This window comes from Leiobunum rupestre, chromosome 1 (assembly GCF_980474605.1).
Source record: "Leiobunum rupestre chromosome 1, qqLeiRupe1.1.hap1, whole genome shotgun sequence".
Taxonomy (NCBI): Eukaryota; Metazoa; Arthropoda; class Arachnida; order Opiliones; family Sclerosomatidae; genus Leiobunum; species Leiobunum rupestre.
In genome coordinates this window covers 91,037,640-91,064,624 of record NC_143384.1, presented here as the reverse complement: position 1 = coordinate 91,064,624, position 26,985 = coordinate 91,037,640, and the positions used below count along the sequence as shown (strand labels likewise).

At 33.5% G+C, this 26,985-nt stretch overlaps 1 protein-coding gene and 1 long non-coding RNA gene across 2 annotated transcripts in view; both read left to right on the top strand.

Moving 5' to 3' along the window:
• LOC149968891 (multidrug resistance-associated protein 1-like) overlaps positions 1–26,985 on the top strand; it is a 47,824-nt gene that overhangs the window by 8,137 nt on the left and 12,702 nt on the right. Inside the window, exons 4-12 of the mRNA XM_090169291.1 lie at positions 6,098–6,215; positions 6,795–7,046; positions 7,944–8,143; positions 10,847–10,973; positions 22,050–22,151; positions 23,656–23,802; positions 24,212–24,513; positions 25,406–25,600; positions 26,537–26,680. Coding sequence (XP_090025417.1) covers positions 6,098–6,215; positions 6,795–7,046; positions 7,944–8,143; positions 10,847–10,973; positions 22,050–22,151; positions 23,656–23,802; positions 24,212–24,513; positions 25,406–25,600; positions 26,537–26,680 — 1,587 coding nt within the window. The remainder of the gene's footprint in view (positions 1–6,097; positions 6,216–6,794; positions 7,047–7,943; positions 8,144–10,846; positions 10,974–22,049; positions 22,152–23,655; positions 23,803–24,211; positions 24,514–25,405; positions 25,601–26,536; positions 26,681–26,985) is intronic.
• LOC149968892 (uncharacterized) lies at positions 4,354–4,989 on the top strand. Its single transcript, XR_016480682.1, has 2 exons — positions 4,354–4,646; positions 4,742–4,989. It is a non-coding gene; the product is annotated as an uncharacterized LOC149968892 (long non-coding RNA).

Below are 26,985 nucleotides of genomic sequence, written 5' to 3'. Positions count from 1 at the left end.
TTTACTAAATCCACGCCTTCTAGACGCACGTCGATGATGTTTTAAAAAGCATGCGACACCTGGCGGAGTGTCCGAATTCTGGGTAAAAGAACGTTTCCAGTGGCGTTTGACTAATTTGAAATTTTTTGGCCAAATACCGACCTAAATGAAACCCCACTGATGCAAGCGTTATGTACTAACAGTATTGGCTAAAATTTGTTTGTAAACTGAAAAAATAGTTGGAAAGAAAGCTGAAATGAAATCCGACCAATTCGAAAAACGATGAAACCACAAAATGCAGCTGTTGTCATAGATTTACTTTAATTAATTTATATTTTGGGCCATCATCAAAGGAACAAAATGAGGATGGCCTAAATAAGCCGAAACTATAGTACGATTTTTTTTTGATATTGAGCAATAAAGGGGTCCATAAAAACTTGTAGAAGTTAACGGTAATAGCTATAGTGTAGGGAGCTGTTGGTTCGCGTGGCATGAAGAGCTTGCCACCACCCTCCTACGCATTGCAGTGTCGTAGACAAGGGGGGTTTCCGTGTCCAACCCCCCCCCTTGTGTCTACCTTTGACTGTACCAAATTTCCACCCCCTTCTCGACCCCCCCTTGACGAATTTCTGGCTACGCCACTGACACATTGTAACCCGGCCACCTGAATTAATGGCTTTAAAGTCGCTTGATAACTTAGGCCTAAGGTGGTGCCTTGGGTATTAGCTTAGCTGATTATTATTATCGTATGTAACATAATTACTCATAAGTTTGCTACTAGCTCTATTTCTTCACTAACGGTTTGTTTCACAGATATTGCGTCATCCGTACCCTACGTAATATTTGACGTCATATTTGAAGTCAAATTTGACGTCATCGAATCTCAAATGCCGTCTGATAAACCGACGGCCATTATTTAAGTAAACAAACCGATTTGAACAACCAAGGTTTAGGAGCTAAAATGAACTACGATATAGTGTCAAAATCTGTTAAGGTGGAAGACTACAGTGGCCATTGTTTACTTTCGCGCTATTTCAAGATGAACTCTTTTAATTTTGTATTTTAGCTTATAAAATTAATATTTAAGTGTAGAACAGCCTCTGGTTTAGTGCTTGTAATTAAGTTATTACGTTTTAATTCGGACCCCCGGAGCTAAACAAGTTAGGCAAGCGCCCAAACTAACCTTTAGTTAGGACCTTATATCTCGTTAACTATTAATATTAGAATTATAAAAATTATTTTAAGCACTAGAGGAAAGTTCAGCCTAATAAGAAAAATATAATTCAATTGTGTAATTGTTAAAACAGAAACGTTCAGCTTGAACGAAAAAGAGGCTTTTACTGTATTCTTCCCCCTTAATGTAATTAATTTGCAAATTAATGAAGTTCTCGGAAACTCACGTTCTAAAATAAATTTGCATTGCCAAATAAAAGAAGCAGGTTTATTGGAAAAAATAGTTGAAATTCAGGTTGAGCTTTTCCGGCGCATCTACAGGGTTGGAGTCTTTGCAGATTCTTTTGAGCCTAGGCCTAACTCTTCTAGGCTTGATATGGGTTTTAATAAAGCTGGTGGAATATCCCACTTCGACGACTTGTTCCATTTTCGGAAAGCGATCACATATTGGTCATTTTCCCCAACCTTTATTTTTCTAAATTACTCATTATTTAACTTCATTCGCACAAAACGAGCGAGTTTATAAATTTCAAGAAAGCTTCATTGGGCTGACTAAAATTCCGACACCGAAAATGCCTTCTCAATTTAGAGGTTTTCCATTGGCTTAAATAGTAGCCAATAGTGTGACTTCCAAAATTACTAGGATGAATAAAAAGGTTAAAATCTAACGTAGTCCATCTTTTTACTGGTTCGTGGTGAAACAAACCGTTAGTGAAGGTTGTTGAATGGAATAAAGGTACAGTGGTATACTTATGATTAATTATGTTACATTTGTTATTATTAATAAAGTCCTTTGATTTTTAAACTTTTATTTGTTTTTTTATGCCCAAGTAGACTTAAGTAATGCATTTATTGCTAAAAAGAGGTTTTATCATTTTCTTTACTTCAATTTTATAGCTAAAAGGTCTTTACAGTCGCCACTAACTCGTTTTAGGGGATTTATAATTATTTATTTATTATACTTTTATATCATGCGTTGCCTTTAAAACGAAACGGACAATTTGATGATTAAGGGCCCGGTGCAGAGACGTTTTTTCACTCTCGTAACTTTACAATCCTCGTAAATTTACGAGGAAGTGGGCGTGGCCAAAGAACTTACGATTTTTTTCGCGAAAATGGTGTGCAGAGACAATAGGCTCGTAACTTTACGAGTGACTTTCGCTCGTAAAGTTACGAGTGCTCTGGAGGTGTCGTAAAGACGTAAACGACGCGAAATATTGATAACAAAAATGGCGGGGTTTGTCACTCTGCTCGCGATGCGAAGAGCTGAGGAAATTAATCGAGGAATAAACATTGTTGAACCAGTTGGAAATGAGTGTATTTATCACGAGAGACCAGACCCTTTGGTCAGACAGAGTTTTTAGCAAATTATCGACTTCCAAAAAGGGTATTCATTAAACTTTTGAAAGAGCCAAGGCCCGACCTTGACCATGAAGCATTGAGACCACTATCTGCAGCTTCCCAGGTAGGAATATATTTTTTATTACTATGTAATTTTTTTTACTACTATTATGTGCTTTAACACCGGTTATATGACAAACACTTCTGTTAACTCTTTATACAACCTTTTGGAATACATATTTTAATCCTACTCTTTCATACTCAAAACTGATATTTATCTAGGCTTAGATTTTGAGTAGTAAATGAGTAAGAAAAGCGATTGGGCAAAGTTTGAAGAAAATATCTGGGAAGGAAGATACCTCACCCCTTTCGTGAGCTAGGGGTGCAAAACAAAACCAGAGAATATTTGTGGTATAGGGTCAGTTTTTAGGAGATGTACCATCGGAGGATAAAAAATTTGCATAGGGAAAATAACCGAGTGTAAAACATTGTAAAATAATTTGGTCTTTTAACATTTTCCTACCTTTTGTTGCTCTTTAATGCTCATATGTTGCCACTTCTAATCATTGTTATTTTCTATAGATACTTATTTGCTTGAATTTTTACGTGACTGGAAGTATACAATGGGTGACGGCCACATGGGCGAGAGATACACAGTATCAAGGATCATGGAGTGATTAAGGAGGCAATTTGCTGTATGCCCCAGATTTAAGGTTTGAAAATTTGTATTCGCTTGTGTCATCTTGTACAATTTCTACCTTGACAAGGGTGTGGAAATGCCCGAGGCAATGGTAGAAGAACGAGATGGCACAAGCGAACAGGATCCCCCATGTCAACTCACTAATGCTCAATTACATGCTCGGGCTAATCAAATTTTAAATCAATTGGTGGAAAACTTGAATGGACAAAGAAATTTACATCAAGAATAATTTCAGTTTTCTACGATATGATTTGATTTTTAAAATTAAAACCGCCCTCTCCCATTATTAAATTTAATTTGGGGACATACTTGTAGAACAAATTTTCTTATAATGAAATCACGTGGTCAAGGATTCTAATTTTGGAACTAAAAACTCTAGTTTCTCTAATAACTCCAATGATTTTGTTCTCTTGTGATATTATTCTTTGTTATTTATTACTGGTTCAATAATATGTTATTCGTCGATTACTTTCAAATATTTTTTTCAATGTAAATTAATTGCTCTTCGCCAATAAAAAAATATATTAAAAGAAAACATGGTAATTTATTTGAATAATTAAAAATTCAAAAAGGGCGCCTTTTATTTTGCGAAAAAAATCTGGTGGGTAGATGGAGGCTTCTTATTAGAAAAAAACCAGCTGATCAGAGTAAAAAAAATAACAGCTGTGAAAAATGAAAGAGGTACATAATGAACAATGAGTTTATAGAGTGGTTTACAAAATATAAATAGATGGAAATAATGCATATGAAAGGATGATAATATATTTGAAAACATCAATCTTAGTGCTAAAGATAAGTAATTAATAATTTGCACCAGTTTTATTTTGAAAGATTAGACATATCAATGATTTTTTGTTTTAGGGTTAGGAAGTGGAATTGATGTAACACCAAGGTAAAGATTTTCAACAGGTACTTGAGTGTTGTGAATGCCAATAAGAATTCTATTTGCATTTTCTAAATGATTGGAAAATGCAATGCCAAGTTAGGCATCTTGTGACCGTTTGGCTACCATTTCGGAAAGTATTGAACCCAAAATTGCATTTAACCTTTCTTGATAATTCACAACTGACTGAGCTGTTTTTTCTAAGGTGTTAGCAGCTGTTAAAGAAGGCTTAGGTGCTGGGTGTCTGGTAGTAAATTTTCAAATTGTTAAACTGGGTTCACTGGGATAAATTTTCTGTATTTTCTCATTTCCCACTCGGCCTTCTGTAGTGCTGTGGAACGCAAGAACACAGAGAAAATGGAAAAGCTGCTAACGTATGTGAACCAAGCTTTAAACCTGTGAAAATCATGTACTCAGATTGTTCTGGCAAAATGTGAACAACGATATCAGTATCAGATCTGCCTTTGAAACAAGAAACTGAGCCCTATAGGTTTCATTGTAGGCCTAGGTGGAGGAAATGGGTTTTCACTACCCATTGCTCTTGCATCTGTTTATGAGAGTACAAATAAGGTAAAGGACTTGATAGTTTTTACGTGACCTTATTGAAATGTACCAATATCCGCGACCAACTCTTCCATATTTCTAAACTTCTTTTCTCATGCAAGCTCATCAATTTGGGAAGCTAAACAAGATTATGTTTAACCAATGAAACTGTGATTCTACTTCTAAGCCCATTTTACCATGTCTCTTCAGTGAAAAATCTATAGCGTCACCACCCACACTTGCTGGCATATTGAGGGGAGTAACCCGAAATAGTCCAGAGTTAGGAGTGCCAATGAGTCGTGCTACACTGAAATATTTTCACTTGTTACAATGGAGGATTTTCTAGCTTTTCATTAAAATTTAATTAGACTATTGTGGTTTCATTTCAAAACACTAGCTTTGCACAAACAACCAACCTGGTGCGTGACTTGTGAACTATCAACTCCTCTAATCCCGTGCAACGCAGCTTCACTTATTAAACGGCAAACGGACACCTCCTTTTTTTAACGGTGCTTTTGTAATCAGTCCACTTAGCTCTTATTTTTACTGTCGCTCTTATGAGGCACATACCCATATATACAGGCAATTTCGTGGGCAATTTCTGCCCAGGCCTTCTCCACATCTTCACTACTTTTGTAGGTTTTCAATAAATCAGGCCTAGCTTCCAAACAATTAATAGTTGCTTGAAGTTCTCTTGTACTAAAGTTTGGTTGTCTCTCTTCACCTGGTTTAATTTTCCCCATATTCTTTCTCAAAAAAAGACTTTCAGCTAACTTGTTTTCTTAAAATGTGTAAAATCACAAAAAAATAAGTAACTTTTAAAATAGAGTTGAGCCTTCAAACAAATGTTTAAATTTTTGCGTCAAAATAACGCTTTCTCATTGGTCAATAAGTGGGCGGAGCCTAAACAAAAACCGATTCCCAAATACCAGACTCGTCATTTACGAGAGCCCGAAAAATTGTCTCTGCACCGCGATTTCGATTTACAAAATCGTAACTTTACGACATCGTAAATCCGCTCTCGTAACTTTACAATCCTCGTAAAGTTAACGATAATTTTTAAATCGTCTCTGCACCGGGCCCTTAGTCAGAAAACATAAAATTTAACCAGGCGGAATATTTGAAAGTGAATTTGAGGGTTTTCTTTAATCACATTGCTTCTTGGTCACTAGAGTTGAAGTTTGAAAAGTAAATCTTTTGCTTATATACCAATTCAATATATTTTTTCAATATATATTTATTAAAGGGAATATAACCTCAAGTCTTTTTTAAGGTTTTTTATGTTTTATATGTTAACAATTTTGGCGGGAAATCACTAACCAGTGACAAAAATATCTAAAGCCATAGGAGGGAGCGGGAAATGAACGAAGTGTTGGTATTCTACACCAAAAAACCTGAGGTTATATTCCCTTTAACCAAGATTGTATATAGAAAAAATATTTCATTGAGCGTAATAACGGTACGCTCTTTTTACGCAGGAAGGAAATCCCTCGAAACGAGGCAACAGAAGCCGTTTTGGAATCAACCACAGATAAAGAGCTCAAAAAAGTAAAAGGAAAGACCATAATTCAGAAAGAGAAAAATACCCACAAATCGGTAAACCGTTTTCGAAAAAATCTTTGAGTCTAAACTTAAAAAATTATATTTTGTGTTTGAAAGATGAACTGTTTCCCTTTTATGATTGCACAATCTCGTTATATTTAAATTTTCCAAAGCGCCTATAGATAGCAACCCAATAGGCATAATTACCAAAAATAATCTCTTATGTTTAAGCAAATAATAAATATTTATTTTATTATTTAGAAAATTATTCCCTCTTTAAGTCACGTTTTTTTAAAAAATATTATGCCTTTCCTTCTTTGATTTAATTTTGAAATAATTAAACATTGTGATTAAGCTCTCTGAAATTTTCGAACATCGGCTTGAAAATTGGAATTATCGTACCTAATTTTGAGATAAATAATAAACCTTTTAAATAACCAGAAGTAACCCACATTTTCATTTTTTCCAACCTTTCAACGAAAAACATCTTCCTCTGTAATTTTATTTTTAATTATAAAACATCAGTTTACTTTACCTCACTAATTTGATACTTGTCTGAATACAGCACTTAATGTAAATTGAAAAGACATATTGTGCAAGCATAAAGAATTTAATTTGTGGATAATTTTACAGGTTTTTCTTCCAGTTTTTCGGAAGTGCGCCAAAGTGGTCGGATATAATTGGTGTTTTATAATAATAACCAACTACGCTCTCTATCCAGTCGTTTTTGTTCTTTCAAATAATTGGCTGGTACTTTGGAGTGACGAGGCAGCTAACCCGTCGAGCAATACTACCAATGTCCAGTCAACAAATATGAGAGTTTTAGAGTTGGGAGGCTTCACCGTTCTGCAATCAGAACTAATGTTCTCTGCGTTTGGAGTGCTAGTTTGAGAGCTTCTATTAAAATTCACTCGAATATGTTGCTCAACGTGCTTCGATCTCCTTTATTATTTTTCGACACGACACCTGTTGGACGGATTATCAATCGATTCTCAAAAGACACGCAAGAAGCGGATCAAATTATTCCTTTTAACCTTATGAAATTCCTGCACTCCATCACAAGAATGATCGCTACTATACAATTGCGATAATTTGGGAAGTACCATTATTTCTTTTGGCAATGGCGGTTATTTTATCAATTTAATTTTTCAAAGAATATTTTATGAAATTAAGAACAATGTTTAAATGATTTTACTAAAATAATTTTTTGGGCCTTTTTGGGAGGGGCTGAAGTTCAAAAGTAACAATTAAGCACCCCGGTGATAATTTCGAGAACAACTAATCAATGAATAAATTAATTATTATTTTGCCAGTGCATCCCATTTTATTTCTTAAGATATATTTGTTTATCTTTCTTGTTTTTTTTTTCATTAAACAGAGCAGATAAAACATATTCACCCCCAGTTATCTTATCTTAACAGAACAAATCTGTCAGGTGCATAATCAGGTAAAGATAATCACTAATCTGCTTCACGAATCGGTTAATAATTGTTTATATTGTCATAAATTCGGTTAAATAAAATATAAAATAGAATATAATACTAATAATCAGCTGAGCTAATACCCAAGAAACCACCTTGGGCCTAAGTCATCAAGTGACTTTTAAAGCCGTTAATTCAATTTGATATCTTTTTTATTAGGATTATGGTTATTGGCAGGTATTTCAAAAAAGGTTCATCAGATACAGTTGATAAAGTCTAATAACGTGTTAACAAAGCTTAAACAATTCACTCTTATATTAAAATTGTCTTGGGCTTTATTTAAAATAATAATTTGTTTCAGAATATTTATTTGCGAACTAATCGTCAACTGAAAAGTCTGGCCGCAACAACTATATCTCCTTTGTTTACCCATTTCTCCGACTCTTTGAGTGGATCAACCGTCATTCGTTCCTTAGGAGCGACTGATATTTTTACGCGTCAAGCGTTTGCGTTGATCGACAAGAGTGAATCTGTTAACTACCACTTGCAAATTGCTTCACGGTTAGTTGTACTAATATATTTAATTATTTTTATAACCAACAAACAAATTTTATCTCCATCATTTGAAAAGTGTATTACTATAATCTGGGATGTACATAGCCCATAAACTATTCACTAATAAGAAATTTTAATCTCCCCATTTTCGGCAGAAAATAAAACAGGATACAACAAATGCTAATGCAATAATTGCTATTGGTATTTAGCTGCTTCCAACTTGTATATAGCTTTTGTGCATGAAGTGATTCGTGAAGAGGCTTTGTCTCTAACAGCCTTTCCCTTGACTTCCGAGAGTTCTCTCGTTGTTTTTGGCCATCGCTGCTGCCATTCATTTATTCATTTTCAACCATGAATATAGATCTCCTATGATAGTGGCGCCATCACGTTCAAAAAAGAATGAGCTTCTAAGCCCCGCCGACAGTGGCGTCTTCGGATACAGTCGTCTGCCAAATATTTTGCGTCCATACATATTTTGAGTTTGTTTTATAAGAGCAATTAGGGGTAAGAAAAACTGGAAAGTTGCGCGTGAAATTAGTTTTAGTTTATCTAAAATAAATTAAGCTAGTGAAAAATTAACCCAAAAGGTTGTTGTTAGGTTAGCCCTTGATAAGGAGGAACGAATTTTAAAACCAGAAAGACTCAAACATCCAGACCATTTTGGTTTACGTTAGTTAACAGAACTGAATGAGAAAGCAAGTCATAACTGCGATTCTTATCAATCAAGTATTTTGACTGAATTGAAAATAATAATTCAAACAGAATTCCTAGCTTTAGTGAAAGATATAAAAAAAATATTGAACCTGACTTCAAAGATTGTAGACCATTGGACCGAAATCCCATTCGACCGAATTCCAATCTATCGAAAACCGCGTTTTGCGCGATTTTCATTCAATATACCGTTAGTGATACATATTGATATATCGTAGGTTACGATAGTATATCTAATTTGGACTAAACTATGTCCTAAATATTTATTATTTCGTACCAACGTGTATTTTTGGACCTTTTTCCCTTCCCTTGAAATTTGATATTTTCCGGGTTTAATTTTGGAAAAAAACCTTGATAAGACCCAACGTGAAATAGTTGCCTACCATATCTAACCTCACCTAACCTAACCTAACCCAACCCAACCTAACCTAACCTAACCTAACCCAACCCAACCTAACCCAACCTGAACTAACCTAACCTAAACTAACCCAACCTGAACTAACCTACCCGAAGTTAAAACGAACCAGATTTAAATTTCCCATTCAACTGAATCCCACCATGTTGGGCTATAAACGAAAATACTTTTCGGTTCAATGGGATTCGGTCGAACGGGATTCGGTTCAATGGTATACAACCGACTTCAAATGATGCTAAGCCTAGGTCCAAAAAATTACTTAAACAAACATATGATAAATTCTTAAAACTATCACAAGAGGTGGAAAGTATGGCTTTCAAGAGATTCACTTTTGAACTACAAAGTAGTCATATTGATAGACACGGACATTTTAAAAGCACTTATAAAAACGCAATTAATGAAAAACTAAGGGAGTCTAAAAACGAAACGCAAACAATGACGCAATATTGCCTCACTAACTCCAGAGCACAAGCGGGATTTTTCGCGCCATTTCCTTTCACATCCGATCGGCTCGTTAAATAGTCGCTATGACGTAAATTGGCCTTTTTTAACGATGATGGTACCAGGTATTTAACGTGCTTTTCGATATTCATGGAAGAATATGATTAAATTCATGCTGCTGGGGAAGGTAGGGATATCTCATCCTGGCTCGGGTCGTCCAACTTCGGAATTCTCCGAAAGTGGCGGCTTCTGACCCGATGGGTTAAGAGCGGGGTAAAGTGACACTTCCTATTGCACCGCAGTGAGTCCGCTTAGCTTTCTTGGCGGGCTATTTTCTCCAGCCTATTAGCTTAGAGACCGGTAGCGTCATCCGAGGTGCCCACTACATAAAGGGCTCTATTTGGTTCCGGAGAGCGATATATATATATATATATATATATATATATATTTTATTATAAATAAAAGAGTATTAACAGTTTGACTCTCGTACATGGTTTAAACATAAGCCGTCAATTTCCAGGCTTCACAACCTACTAGTAAAAAAACCATTTTTTTTACCATGTTTTTGATTTAAATATAATTATTATACTCTTATTTCTTTATATAACTTGATAATTTTATTTAACGAATGCAGTGTACCAAACAGGGCTCAAACCTCGTGTCACATATTTCATTTTAAATATCACTTTTTTATAAGGGCTTTTATAAAAATTTCAACTCTTGAGTGCTAAAAATGGAAAATTTAAATAAATATTTTGAAGAATTTGAAGGATTTTCAAGATAACAAACCCTCAAAAATCTTTAAAATAGCCAAATAAAAATAATTTAGAATTTCACTAAGGTTCACTAATTATTTTGTCAAACCATAGCTAAATAAACCTTAAGTTTAAGCTGCAAATCTATAAATAAAACGTTTTATAAATCTTCAACATGGACGATTTCAAAAGTTTGTATTTTAACACAAATATGAAGTTTTGAAGAATCGTCCCCATTTGTAAGAATGTAGTTTTGTGCAAGTTTTATTTATTGAAAGCATTAAGTTCCTACTTAGCGTATGTCCAAAATAAACATATACATCATATCATAAAATATGGAAATATTTATCTAGTTATTTTTCATTTTTGTTTTACACTAATTTCCAGATGGCTGTCGATGAGAGTTCAATTACTTGGAAGTGTCATTGTTTTCATCGCTTCGCTTTGTACAGTGTTCGGCAAGGATTCTCTTTCTCCAGGCACCGTTGGATACATTTTGTACACTACCACTATAGTAAGGAACTGAATCATTATTTAGGTATTCGAATTTGATAAAAAAACCATATATGTAGTTTTACCGAAATTTAAATAATATTTCATAATATTTGAGAATATTGCTATAGCTGGTAAACTGACTAGTTAAGATGATGTTCCATGCTTCGTCGTTATAATGTTTTTAGAATGGATAAGAGTTAAATGGACTAACTGTTTGTTTAATTGGCGTTACTGTAGAGTACATCTATAATACAAGATTTTAGGAGGCACAATGCTTTCAAACCATGATGATTATTATTATAATTATTATTTTTATTATTATAATTATACATGTAAAAGGAATTTGACGTATATGATCTTACTTGCCAAACAATGATCTCGAACTAACTCTTAAGAGCTTTATACTCGTATTTATTAGATATCACTTAACTACACAGTCTAAAGGTTAATGGGTGAAAACATAATATTGTTTCCTTACTACAAATATTAATGAAAATTGACAGTTACTAATGCGATAAATTCTCAAAGCTTATTGCTTCTGTTATTCGTTAACGTCACAAAATATTATTTTTTAACTGGAAACTAAGAATAAAATTGAAGGTGTTGGAAATTGACAGATACAAGCGTTTCTCGCCAAAACTGTGTATTGAAGAACTACGAAATTTTCAAAGGTTATTCGATGACTAATAATCGTTTAAATATTTTACATGTCTCTAAAATCAAGCCATTTTTCATGGTTTTCGAAAAATGTATATTTCATTGGTAGGTTACAGACCAAAATTAGATAAGAAAGTGAAAGAACAGACTATAAAAGGTTTGAATAAACTTGGTTTGGTTAAAATTCGCCTTATTTTTCAACGAAATATGAGGTCATAAAAATACGAGCTGGTCGTGGGAGCCAATAGCTTTTGTTTAATTTATTTTAATCGAAAATTGGCAAAAATGTTTTAATGTTGGAATTAGCCACTTGGAATTTCCAAAAAAAATATTTAACATTTTAAAATTATATGAAGAATTAGCGTAGACCTAAAGTCATCTTTTTTACTCTTAAAAAAATTGTCATTTAGAATTTATAGGTGTAATTTTACGAAATAAAATCATAATTTGAAATTATCAATTCAAGTTAAGCATTCCTCGATATATAATATGGATCAGTGCACCCTAATGCTTGAGCTATTTCTCGGTGTAGGTAATCGGAACGGCCGTACAGTAAGCCAGTTATTTATAAATCGTTTTCCCAATTCTAGCCCTAGTCACACAACTAATCTCCGTGACATAAGGGACTTATACAATTTTGTCAACAACAATTCGAAACAACTTTGACTTGGAAGACGTTAACCTTACCTACTTCGTTGCATATCCTCGATCGAACGTCAGAGTGGCGAGCAATGACCTGGGTGTGGCAAATAGCTTCGTCTGGAGCGTTCGAAACATTCACCATCATCATCCTTACTGAGTGACTCTCTATTAAGCACTTCACAATGGGGTAATGCCACGACAGATTTTGCCACCCTATATTTTTAGATAACCCTGAATAATTCTCCCTAGGGTTATTTTTTTCACAAAACACGATTCTTAAATTTTCGTGAAGATCCCTTTGGTAGTTTGCTAGTTACGCCATGGTAACAATTGGTGAAATAAACATGACCCCTAATATTGAGGGAATGATTTCTTAGTTAAATTTTATTCTTAACAAGTTGGCAAGCCAAAATATACCTCTCCTCGGAAGAATCGTCATTTGTGGTATTAATTTTTTAATTTCAGGGAGCACGCGCGAAATCGCTCGAGCCCGTTTATCAAAACGCGCGCGTGGAACTTTTTAACAAGTTGAATATGACAGAGTTTATGCTAGCGTCTATTGGCTTTCATAGTGAAACGTCACTTCTACGTCACGGGTGACTCGCCCGATACATCTAAACAAGAAGGCCAATGTTACTTTATAGAAAGGCCTATTGAGACGAAACAACAGAGTTTAATTTATTCAGAATATTATAAATTAATTAGTAACAACAGTGAGTTAGACGTACTAAAACAATGCACTTATGGTAACAGCCAGAAATGTTGATTGTGTGAGCTCGGAAGGGATCTTTGACCGGTTCTTGTGCTTGGACGATCACCTCGGATCTGTTCCTCTCCTGTGGTTGGATCGAAGAGGCGAGCAGGATGGAAAAGAGGTCGACTATCAACCAACATTGTATTATCTTGCATTTCTGGATCAGTATCTTGGTTCCTTGTATCATGGTCCATATCTATGGTTCCTAATGCAGACATGGATTTATTTAGTTTTGCGAGTCATATATGATATTGAAATTTGGACGGGATCGTTCTTTTACATGCGGTATGTGTAACAATGTCAACAGGAAGTCTACGAGTCGTCAACTACCGGATGTCGAATATAGCTATTCTACGGTATCTTCATCAAGGGCGAGTGTTGAAGTAAAATGAACGATAAAGATGCTGCAATTATTTCGTAAGCGAGAAAAAATCAAAAAACCAAATACCCTCTGTAGATATTTATTTTAATGAATTGGATTCGTATTATATTTAACTGATAAACGTTTGCTGTAAATAGATTTAAATTCGATTGCGCATTATTTAACTACGTCTATCTGACTTTTAACTACTTAATTTATAATATTCTGAATAAATGAAACTCAGTTGTTTCGTCTCAATTAATTTAATTATACTAAAAATTTTAAACCGGGCGGTATTGAACTGGGATTACGTTTTTAGTAAAAACTCTGAATTGCGGAGCTATATCGTTCAGGGCCTTTTCCAGAAGTTAATACCACCCAGGACCAACTCTTCCCAGGAGAGGTATATATATTTTGGCTTGCCAACTTGTTTATCTTTAAAATGATGCTCCGCACGCTACTTTAAAATAAAATTTGGCTAAGAAATCGCTCCTTCAATATTAGGGGTCATGGTAATTTCACCAAAAATGAACATGGCGTAACTAGCAAACTATCAGACGGATTTTCTCGAAAACGTAAGAATCTTGTTTTTTGACTAAAATAATCCCAGGGAGAAGTATTCAAGGTTATCATAAAATATAGTGTGCCCAAAGTTGTAAAATCTGTCGTGGAATTACCCAATGGAGACATGCCGCACCGATACGAATTCTGCAACTGGTTTAACTTCATGGCTGACGAAAACCGGGATTTTCGGTGTCTTTTGTTAATGTCCGATAAGTGCCCTTGTATTCAGCATGACGGGCGCCGGCTCACCAGCACCGTGATGTCATGGAGTAACTCAACAATGAATTCGCAAATCGATGGATGGAAAGGAATGGGCAATGATTTTTCAATTCCTAACATTAAAACCGAGGCCTAGCACAAATACAGGTCCCAAAGGCGGGGAATTCATTTCCTCGCCTTAAAATTTTCGTCGATTTTAAAAGTAGATTACGAGCGAAATAATTAAGGGAAAATTATGAAAGTAGTCTTAAATAAAACCTGGAAACTTACTAAAAATCATATGAAAAATTCAAAGTTGAGTACAAACACTAAAATTATTAAAAAGTCTCCGAATTGCAACACAGTTAGGAAAACAAATTCCCGTAGGAAAAGCATTAGGGAGAAAAAACAATTTTCACGAAAATTCGTCCGCTTAGACTCAGTTCGTGTCTCCGCCGTTCGGCAGAGCCACTTGATTTTTGAACCCCTCCTCTTCTATGGAGATGTCCGCTCCTATTGACTGAACGCAGTATCAGTCACGTGCTTCCTCCATGGTGTAACCGACGGCTTGAGCCCGCCATCTTGTGGAGGTTGCAGCAGTTTTCACTAGTTTCAAAGTGTAACGGCTTTGCTGTGGTGCAATTGAAGACGATCGTATCACGGAACACAAATTATCATCAAATACAAAATAGTGAGTAGAATTTTAAATTTCATTATTTTAAAGTAATAATTAAGTTAATAATGGGGCCATTTTAGTTAAGTAGATATTTGTATTGTGTATTTGGTCAAAAATGTATTTATTTATGCTTGATTGGTATAAACAAATCGCCTAGGCTTAACTCAAAAACGCGTCAATTTTTAAATTATCCCGTTTAACGCTATAATTTAATAATAATAATAATAATAATCAGCTAGGCTAATACCCAAGGCACCACCTTAGGCCTAAGTCATCATGCGACTTTTGAAGCCCTTAATTCAGGTGGCCGGGTTACAATGCGTAGGAGGGTGGTGGCAAGCCCTGCATGCCACGAGATCGAGCCAACAGCTCCCTACACTAACTATTACCGTTAACCTAGACAAGTTTTTATGGAAGGGGAAACCGAAGAACTCGGGGGAAAACCCCTTAAACCAGTGGGGAGAGAACTTGCAAACTCAACGCAGAAGGAGTTGTTCCGAGTTTTCATCCAGTGCCACAAGCTGGGATCGAACCCGGCTCCTCTTGCTGCGAGGCGAAAGTGCTAACCACTCCCCCATAATTAAAGCTTTAATTATGATTCTGAGTGATAAATTTGTATATATTATAGTTATCACTTTGAAGCAAAATAGCAGTTAAAAAAACACTTAGCCAACTTAATACTGTAATATATACAAATATTTCACCCAGAATTTCAATTATTGAAACTAAAAATATTTAGCAAAGCTATTATATTATATTATTACCCTAGTCAGACTTAGGGAAGGTTGTTTTAAGTTATGATTCAAATGAATTTGGAAAAAATTTGCTATAGCTTTTAAGTATATTTTACACCAAAATTTTAAACTTAAATTTAGTAAAAGCTGGCTAAATTAAATTTTTTCACTCGTTAACATATTCAGTGGGTGAACAGAAGACTTCGCTCTGAAAACACTGAAGCTTCCATCAGTCCAGTAACTTAACCATATGAAAATTTTTCATCAGGTTTATTTTAAACCATGAAGTATCTGTCTCTATAGTATATTACTTACTATTTACTAGTTTAAACTAACCATGGTTAAATTTTGCATTTATGATTTCATCAGGTCAATTGAACCAAAAACATTTTCTACGTTATTAGTACTTTGCACAGCTATTCTGACTTGAACCTGGTTTTCTAATGCTTGTTGGATTGAATGGATAGATTACTTCAGCTTTTATATAAATTATATAGGTAGGATAGAAAAAAAATCTTATTCAAAAGCTGAAGTATATTTTTTTATTTAACACCATCACTTAAAAACAACCTTGCCCAAGTCTGATAAGCTGCGTTGGGTAATTTTTCGATTCAATAATTGTAATTCTGGGAAAAAAATTGCATGCAATTAAGTTATCACATTGAAAGAAGCTTCAGTGTTTTCATAGTGAAATGTAAGGGAAGTTGGCTTTAAATATAGTGGAAAATTACCTTTGTTATTCTATGTTCACCCATTGAGTATGGTAGCAGATGAAACAAAATTAATTAGCCAAACTAATACTGTAATATATGCAAAGTTTTCACTCATGAATCCAAAAAATATTAGCTATTTTATTATTACCCTACAGAGCTAGTCAGACTTAGGGAAGCTTGTTTTAAGATAAGTTAAAAATGAATTTGGAAAAAAAATTGCTTGAGCTTTTAAATTTACGATACAGATTGGATCACATTTAATGTGATGATTCTGAGTGAAAAATTTGCATAAGTCATAGTTATTGGATTGCAGGAAACTAGTGTTTTCAGGGTGAAATTTAAGGGAAGTTGCCGTTAAATATAGTTGAAAATTATCTTTTTAAGTCTGTGTTCACCCAATTAATATGTTAGGAAGTGAAAAAATTTCATATAGCAAGCTTTTATTAAATTTTATTTTGAAATTTTGGTATCCACCCTTTATCATATGCTCAAGCATTTTTTTTTCCAAATTCATATTAACCAAATCTTAAAACAAGCTTCCCTACACATAACTGAACCAAGAAATATTTATCTACGTTATTAGTACTCTACACAACTACGCTGACTTGCACAAGGTTTTTAAAGTGATGGTTAAATTAGAATAAAAAAAAATTATTTCAGGTTTTATATAAATGATATAGGGTGGATCCAAAAAAAATCTTATATAAAGCTGAAGTTATTTTTTTAAATTGAACACCATCACTTAAAAAACAACCATGCCCAAGTCTGAATACCTGTGTTGGGTAATTCAAAGGTGGTTACATATTTTTTTCGATTCAATAATTGTAATTCTGGGGAAAAAAAATGCTTGTAATATAGTTATCTCATTGAAAGAAGCTTCAGTGTTTTCATAGTGAAATGTAAGGAAAGTTGGCTTTACATATAGTGGAAAATTACCTTTGTTATTCTATGTTCACCCATTGAGAATGGTAGCAGGTGAAAATAAAATTAGCCAGCCTAATTCTGTAATATATGCAAAATTTTCAATAAGAATCACAATTATTAAACCCAAAAAATATTTCGCTATTTTATTATTACCTTACAAAGATAGTCAGACTTAGGGAAGCTTGTTTTAATATATGGTTAAAATTAATTTGAAAAAAAAAATGCTCGAGCTTTTAAATGATACAGGGTGGATACCAAAATTTAAGAAAAGCTTGCTAAATGAAAGTTTTTCACTTCCTAACATATTCAATGGGTGACCACAGACTGAAAAAGATAATTTTCAACTATATTGAAAGGCAACTTCCCTTAATTATCACCCTGGAAACATTGAAGTTTCCTTCAATCCAATAACTTTAACATATGCACATTTTTCACTCGAATCATCACATTAACTGAACCAAGAAATAGTTATCTCTGTTAATAGTACTCTACACAGCTATTCAGACTTGCACAGTTTTTAAAGTGATGGTTAAATTAGAATAAAGAAAATGATATGTAAATGATATAGGGTGGATACAAAATAAAATCTTATTTAAAAGCTGAAGTAATTTTTTTTAAATTGAACACCATCACTTAAAAACAACCTTGCCAAAGTCTGATTACCTGTGTTGTGTAATTTTAAGGTGGTTACGTATTTTTTTCTCTTCAATAATTGTGATTCTGGAAAATAAAACTGCATATAATAAAGTTATGGCAGTGAAGGAAGTTTCAATGTTTTTACAGTGAAATGTAAATATATTTAAAAATTATCTTTATTAGTCTATGTGTGACCATTGGGTATGGTAGCAGATGACAAATTTTATTTAACCAACTTAATACTGTTATCTAAGATTTTTTTTAACCCAGAACCACAATTATTGGACCAAAAGATATTTAACCACTTTTTTATTTTAAAAAGTTGGCGAAGTGAAAATTTTACACCTGCTACCGTATTCAATGGGTGAACACAAACTAATGATGTTTCTTTTCAGCTGCATTTAAAGGAAACTATTTTATTTCACTACGATAACTTTAATATATTCAATTTGTTTTGCCCTAAATCACAATTATTGAATCCAAAAATATTTAACCACCCTTTTATTACTTTACATAGTTATTCAGACTTTGGCAAAGTTGTTTTAAAGTGATGGTATCAAATTGAAAAAAAAAGCTCTAGCGTGTATACCACCAAAATTTCACTTATTTTAAAATTTAAGTTATTGTTTTAACACCTCTAAAAAACCACCTTGCCCAAGTCTTGAAGTAGGGGATTACATTTTCTTTATTCAATAAATGTTATTCTGGGTGAAATGTAAGAGAAGTTGCCTTTAAATATCTTCAAAAATTATCTATCTTAGTCTGTGGTCACCCATTGAGTAAGCTAGGTGAAAAAAAAATACATTTAGCTCCCTTTTTAAAATTGAGTTTGAAATTTGGTCATCTATTAAAACTTTTTTACTAAAAATAATTGTAATTGTATTATAATCACTACCGCTGAAAGAACCTGCCTAAAATCTTAATGACTATGCTTAATGTGCATATGTTTTTGGTTCAATAATTGTGATTTTGTATGCAGTACACTCATAGAAGACATTGAACACTGATGAAGAGTTAAATTCAAATGGAAAAATATTTTGGCTGAATTTATTAAAATCAAGATTGAGAAATGGAAACAGCTGGATTCCAGGATTTGACTAAAGTTTCATTTCGAGTATCTCCATCAATGGCAATCAAACAAGAAAGCTGAAGCTGATAATTTCAAAAAACATCAATTGTTAAATTAATTAAAGGTCTTTTTTTTTGCCTGTTACCCTTTAAATTTACTTACCTGCCGCACAAATACCCTGGTGGTAGGCCAACGTTTTCTGCAGTTGGCCTACCACCAGTATATTTGTGTGGCAGGAAAGTAAATTTAAAGGGTGACAGGAAGAAGAAAACCTAACCCTTAGAGTATTAAATAGCAGAAAATTCACGTTTATAATTTAATTTCACCGAAATACAAGTGTTAACGAACGTTGACAGATTTTATTTTATTAATTTATTTGAAAATTTGAACTTTAAATTTTATAAATTGGATAAGTATTTTTAGTAAAAACAATCTTGGTGAGGTTTATGCACTTTTTGATGTTTTAAAAATTTTGTTCACATAACCTGATTTGATTCAATTGCTGTATCATGTTTTTCAAATAAAAAAGTTCATCAATAATTTAGTTTTATCTATTTAAATTTAAAATTGCCATTCATGTACAATTATTATGTAGTAATTAATATTTGGAATTAATTTTGGGTAGGCCTATAGCCCCAGCATAATTTTTGCGACAACAGGATAATAAAGTTCTATTGTTAAATTACCGTAAACGTAATGGGAAATTTCATGTTGGAACAACAGCAATTTAAAATTTACTGTTAATGGTACTTAATATTTCTCGTGTCTAGAACAGGTTTTTACTTGCTACGGTTACAGGAATAAATTCCTGTAAATTTTAACAGCAATTTTTAACAGTGTAGTTTTAGGGTCTGCACTTTCACTTTCTCATTGAAGAATTTTATTCTGCAACCTACCGGTTAAATTATTTTTTTCAAAACCATGAAAAATACCCCGATATTTAAAAAAAAAATTAAAAGATTTCTAGTTATCGAACTCCTCTTGAAAATTTCGTTCTTCTACAATACATAGTTTTGGCGAATAACGCTTGTATCGATTAATTTCAAACATCCCGTATAATTTGTATAGTTTGTAATTTTAAATAATCTATTTATATTGGAACCTTTTATTCGTTATTCAAAAAAACTAAGATTTGAAAAATTTACGATATGCATCGTCGTTCTATTAAGTATTTTACTTCGGCTTACCATAAATTTGGAACCTATGGAATTTACCACCAAATTTCTTGGTTCCTAATTTCAGTGGCAAATAGCCGCCGTCTGAGGTATCATTATTTATCACCTTTCAGAAAAAGGTCTGGATTTATTATTCACACCTATAAATACAGGGTGGCCCAATTTGCTCTGACCAGGTATTTTTCTCAAGAACTATTTGAGATATAATCTTGAAACTTTCATGGTATGAGTATTGCGTTGGGAACGTTTCTAATTGTAAATTTGAAAACAATCGAATAACTTTTCCCTTTTTTTCAAGCGATAAATAAGTTATATCCAATCAAACAAAAGCATTTTGATCACTTCTAACGAAGAAAAGGTTGGGACATTACAAAAATGGTTCCTCCGTCTGCCGCGATACATGTTTCAGTGTGATGAAGCATACTTCGGAATGCACGATGGATCAGGTCGGGAGTGATCAACTGAAAGGCATCGAGGATACGCTGACGTAGTTCGACAACGCTCGTAACATATATAGACATGAGCTTTAATGAAACCCCACAGGAAGAAGTTCATCGGTGTGAGGTCAGGTGACCTCGGAGGCCATTGGACGGGTCCGTTGCGGCCTATCCATCGATGTTCGAAGTCAGCACTGCTCTAGGTTGATGTGGAGGCGCACCGTCATGCTGGAACCAGCGTCGTCTGTAGTTGGCTAAAGGAATGTCTTCTAATGCGCCCGCGACGTCATTCTGTAACAAAGCTAAGTAGCTCTGCCCATTTAAACGGTGTGGCAAAAAATAAGGACCGATGACTCGATCTCCGACCAGACCCACCCATCCGTTTAACCGAAATTGTTGCTGGTGGTGGTTAGGAAATCCCCATCGTGGATTCACATCACTCCACGTGATGTGTTCTCTCCCGAACTAACATTCATCGGACACCAAAAGTAAGTTTAAAAATTCCGGCAATTCGCGCTCCATATTGCACAACCAGTTACAAAATTCAAACCTCGATTAAGTGTTGCCCGATAAGGATGGAAATTGTGCTCGTGAAGGATTCTCCAAATGCGGGCTCTGGGCACACCAAACTCTACGTTTGCACCTTGAATGCTTGTATGAGGATATGCCGAGAAGAACGCTAAAACTAGCTCTTCGTCGTCGATGTTTTGACGACCAGCTCCTCGGTAACTTGGATAGACATCACCCTGGTTCCGGAAATCCCGAACAACCCCCTGAATAGTGTTGTGACTGGGAAATCTGTCTGGAAACCACATTCTGAAAAGTTGACATATCAGGGGACATCAGAGGGCTTCTCCATAAAATAATTCGACCATGAAAGCGCACTGTTCAGCAGAATACACAGACATCTCGAACACGCAACGCTCAGACTCATAGTTATTGCGGGTTATTTTGGTTTAAATACTAAATAAAACTTTGTAAAAATCAACTTTGAAAAAACATGTTTTGTTGATTTACTAGGTCGAATTAGACCAGTTTATCGTTCTCTCATTTGTTAAACAACCCTTTGGCCTGCTATGGCCGCCTGCTTTTTTTTCTGACCTCATTATCTAGATCGATTTCGATCAAACCAACGCTTTTGTAGGTTTTCAGGTAGGCTCTTCAACTTTCTCATTGAAATGTTTTTCCTACCACCTATCGGTCAAAAAATAAATTTTGAAAAAAAGGGAAAAGTTATTCGATTGTCTTCAAATTTACAATTTGAAACTTTCCCAACGCAATTCTCATACCCTGAAACATTCAAGATTATATTTCAATTTTCAAATAGTTGTTGAGAAAAGTGCCTGGTCAGAGCAAATTGGGGAACCCTGTAGTTTGTGCAATATCAAACCATAGCAAGTGGTGTGCTTCTGAGGTTTTAATTTGAGATTAAAAAGAAGAAACATGTTATTTTATAACGCGTAAAGTGAATTGTTAAAACAAGCCTTCTCGTCACAAAGCCCACAAATTATTATTATGTGTTTTTCAGTAATTCATTCTTTGTTTTTTATTTCAGCTAGTTTTCAATATTCCTCTTGTGGTATTAATTCTGCCTGTATTGGATTCTTCATTTGTTTCACTGGAAAGAATATTTGAGTATTCCAAGTTGAAATCAGAAGTAAACTAGTTTTCATATTTCTTTTATTTTGATTTCGAGAAAGGCACTAAGAACATGGCCACTGCGGGCTTTTTGCGAATTAGAGTGGCCTAACAAATCTAAACCTATATAAAAAACAAGTATATAATTATGTAAGGGAGAATCTGGGACTGAAGCGTTTTGCTGTTTTACTGACACTTCAGTCCTTTTATCCTACATGTTGGTTTTAGATCGGGAGCGCCATTTTTTTAACGGAATACGAAACATTATGAATAGTTATTATAAGGATAATGAATTACAATCAATTTATAATTTTTTTAAATACATTATATTTCATAATATTGGTTTTTACATATCAGTTACGTTTAATTCATATTATTTGGTATTTTTTTATATATAATGTAAATTTAGTGATAAAAAATATATAATTTAATTAAAAAAACTAATTTCATATGAAAAATTCTCGTTACAGTATTTCCCAGAATATTCAGAATAAGTTAGAAATTTAGAAAAATAAGTATTTGTCAGGAGAGCCATCAATAGAGGTCGGCGGAACAAATAAATTAACCGCAAAAATTTCAAATAATCATTAAAATTAGTATTATTTGTTTTATACGAATAAATTATACGATTAAACAACGATTTAACATGCAAAATTAATAATTTTGTTCGAATATTTCTGAATAATTCTCGGTTATGGATAAATATAAACAATCGTATAATTTCTTATTCAAACGCCGACCTCTAGCCATCAATAATACCTTCGATTTTGCTCAATAGATGGCGGCTTCTGAATCTGATTTAATAATACATTTCATAGAGTAACGTGCAAATAAAAACCAGTTCTAAGTTATTCTGGTAGGATTTTAATAGTGGTTTAAAAAATTAATACACATATGAATTTTAATACACCCAATTTTGAACCAAAAAGTTTTTGACGGAAATTTAACCCATTACGTTGCTAAGGGAGAAAAATTATTAAATCCTTAAACAGGTATTTAATTAATCGGAAAACATATAAGGTTTGTCTGAAGCAACCTTCATAACCGGATTAATAGCTAAATTATATAACGGATCAATAATTCCTATTTAAATTTTGTTATTTCTCATTTTGAAAGCATTTTAATTCATATACGCCGGAATTATACTCTTTTTTACATACAGCAAAGCTTAAAATACTGTTAGTTAAATTTTTTGTAGTAAAACTGGGATGTATTTATTTTCTAGGAAAAATTAAAGCTTTTTAATCTAATCTTTAAATCCGGGATGCTTAATTGATCGTTGTTTATCACATAGCGATTTCAACTTTCAAAGGGTTTTTAATAAAAAATACACTGAAAACTAATTTAAAATAGCCAATATGTATACAGCGATTTCATCCTTAGCTAATTGGTTATTTGTCTGTAAGCTAACAGACCACTGGTCAAGAGTTCACGTAGGCGCTATGAGATGGTGCTATTTCGAAATAATTTCGCGTCACTGTGAAAACATTGTCATTCGTTTTTATTATTTTTGGTAAAAATAGGCAGAGTGGAATAAACAGGAAACATGTTTACCAGAATCTTGGCCACAACAAGGAAAAATCGTCTTTTGGAACTATTCTACTCGCTACCGAGATGAGCTGGATGTTGTGTTAAACAACGTTTCGTTCGTTGTTTATCCCAGGGAGAAGGTGATACACACATATTTTTGTTGTGGCATTACGTTGTTTTTGTTTGTAACGTCAATGCCTGTTCCGCCTCTTACTTTGGTCTGACAGTATGACTGTTTCCTAAACTAACTTTTTACTAATGGCGTTGAAAATTTAAACTCGACACAAATCGATTTAATATAATTCAATATCAAACGGAGCAACTGTCAGTGTAGTTATGAAAATAAACTTAACGGTTTTCGCTAAATATTCACATGTTTTCTCAATATTATTTTGAAAGAGAACAGAAGCGGAACATCGAATTAAATTAGTATCTAATATAAACCTTTTCCATGTTTAAAATCCGAAATTAAATTCTATGATAAATTGTTTGACTTCTAAAAACAGTGACGGAAAAGGTAATTAAGGTTAAATCTTGACGCACTTTTAGGTTGGAGTTGTTGGTCGTACTGGAGCCGGAAAATCTTCTCTAACCTTAGCCCTGTTTCGGATTATTGAACCCTCGAGTGGAGAAATACTCATCGACGGAAGGAATGTCCTGAAGCTGGGTCTTCACGACCTTCGCTCCAGGATCAGCATCATCCCTCAGGACCCAGTTCTCTTCTGCGGCACTCTGCGACTGAACTTGGACCCTTTCGAGAAACACAGCGACGAAGAAGTTTGGAAAGCCCTAGAACAATCCCACTTGAAGAATTTTGTCAACGCTTGCGAGGAAGGTGGAAAAAATATGAGGTTTGTATAAAGAAATTTTCATTTTCCCAGTTCATAAGACAATTGTGTTTAAAAGATTCTATGATTCAATTTTTAACATATGGCAATTAGCTTTGTAGATATTTGAAAGTGAAGCAAATAATAAAATGGTAAGAAAAGCCTAAATTCAAAAATTAAAAAGTATTCCGATTTCAAAAAGACAGTAAAGAATTTCAAACAATAGGATCCATATCCGTTAACAAAAGATAAAAAGTTTAAACCGCAAGCAAAAAGGGATTTGACAAAAAATGCTTTAAATTTTCTAAAAACCTAATATTTCTATCAGAGGTCAACTAAATGAAGCTGAATTTCGAATTTTATGATATACCTAAAATCTGTTACACCATTTCTGTTAAGTCTATGGAAAACGTTTAAGCTATATCATTTAAAGACGCAGTGGCGATTTCCCTGCTCGTTTTAAGATCAATTAGCTGTGAAAATCAATTTACAATTCGGTTATTCAACTATACCTTTTTGCATCAGGTTTCAATCATATTTCAGAAGCTGAAGTGACATTTTGTGATAATTTCTCTGTTAGCGCCTAATTGTATCTACCTTAAAGTAGTAAACCTTGTACTTTCAGCAGTTGTAGCTGCCCTCAAAAAAGCCATTTAATAGATTTTAAGTTTTAATAAATATATAGTTGCGATCAACCTTTTTAATGATTCCAGTTTTAAAATAATCATTCCCGTTAATTTTACTCTGGTTTTAATTTTGCTAATATGCCTTCTTTGTGACAAATATTATGAAAAAATGTAATCGATTTTTATCCACATTTCCTTAATTTTATATCAACAATGGTTTTGATCTGGCCTTTTCTCTGTTGACTTAACAATACTAACAACATATAACGTTATTTAAAAAATCTTTATAGTGTTGGTCAGCGACAATTGGTTTGCTTGGCCAGAGCTCTTCTGAGGAAAACGAAAATCTTAGTTCTGGACGAGGCTACAGCGTCTGTGGATCTAGAAACAGATGAACTCATTCAAACCACGATCAGGAGAGAATTCGCTTCTTGTACCATCCTGACAATTGCCCACCGCATTAATACCATTATGGATTATGACCGGTAAAAGGGCTCTTACATAATTAAAGTTTCGTTAGGGTTAAAATCTTACTTCCAATATTAGATGTCTTTCTTTTTTTTGTTGGGGTGGGGATTTTAATAGAATTAAATCTATGCTAACAATAGTAAATAAATTTTAAGGCAAATAAAAGATAGGTATATATTTAAGTTCATAAAAATGGTTAGATCATTTATGGTATTTTGAAGATAAAATATTTCGTTAATAGAGGACGTGTTTACAAAAAAAAACTAAATGTTGTTTAACTTATTCTAGGCTTTTTTGTATTTAGAAACAGTTCACGTTTGGTTGATATTTCTCAAATATTGGGGAAAGAGCGGTACTTTATACATTAATGTTACATTACTCTTATTATTTATTATTAAAATGAAATTTTATTTTACTCGGGGGAACAGACAAATTGACCGCCAAAATTTAGATTATTTATAAAAATTTCGGTTAACTGTTTATTTATTGATATTCTTCGCGGCAATAATTTGATTATATATGAAAACAATAAGCTTTTTATTGAGATAATTGTCGGTTACGGATTTAAAACACATGCGAACTAAATTTCTGATCTAAGCCACGAACTCTTTGTATTTGTACATAATTGTTATTTGAACATTAGCCATTCATATAAATTAATTGCTTAGACGTGTCAAACAAGTTCAGTAGGAATTTCAACCAACTTCTTCAAAGGCGGGAATCTTTTTCTTTACCGTTAAAAACGTTGCGTGAAAACCATGCATGAAAACTGATTTGATTCATTTAATGACTTGTGGTTTGAAGCTACTATCCACTCGACAAACTTGGACACTTCAATAAAATTTTATTTTGCATTTAACCTCACAGATAATTGAAGACCAAAATATGAAATATTTATATCGTTCTTTATATCTTCCACCTCCTGTTTAACAATATTTTTTTTCATTGTTTAGAGTTCTAGTGTTGGACCAAGGATCAGTTTCTGAATTTGACAAACCTGAGGTTCTCCTTCAAGATTGTTCTTCTCTTTTTTATGATCTAGTCAAAGATGCTGGACTCATTAGTACCCAGATAAGCGAGAACAAACCAAATATACAGTAAACGGTTACATAAAATGAAGAGCTTAAATTGTATAACTTGCTTTAATCGGCTTTTATTTCGTGGCAGGTTTGTACTATTCCGTGTTATTTTTGCGGTGTCGTAACTAGGACCAGTATGCTGTAAATGCAGGCTTTCCTATTTTTTCGTTTATAAATGTGTTTACGTTATTGTGTAATTAGATTTGACTTTTTTTAATATTTTTTTTTAAATTGAGACAAAATAATACATTTTAAAAATAATAATTGTATTAAAACTAAACTAACAGAATTCCATTACATATGAAATACAATTTTTTTGGCTC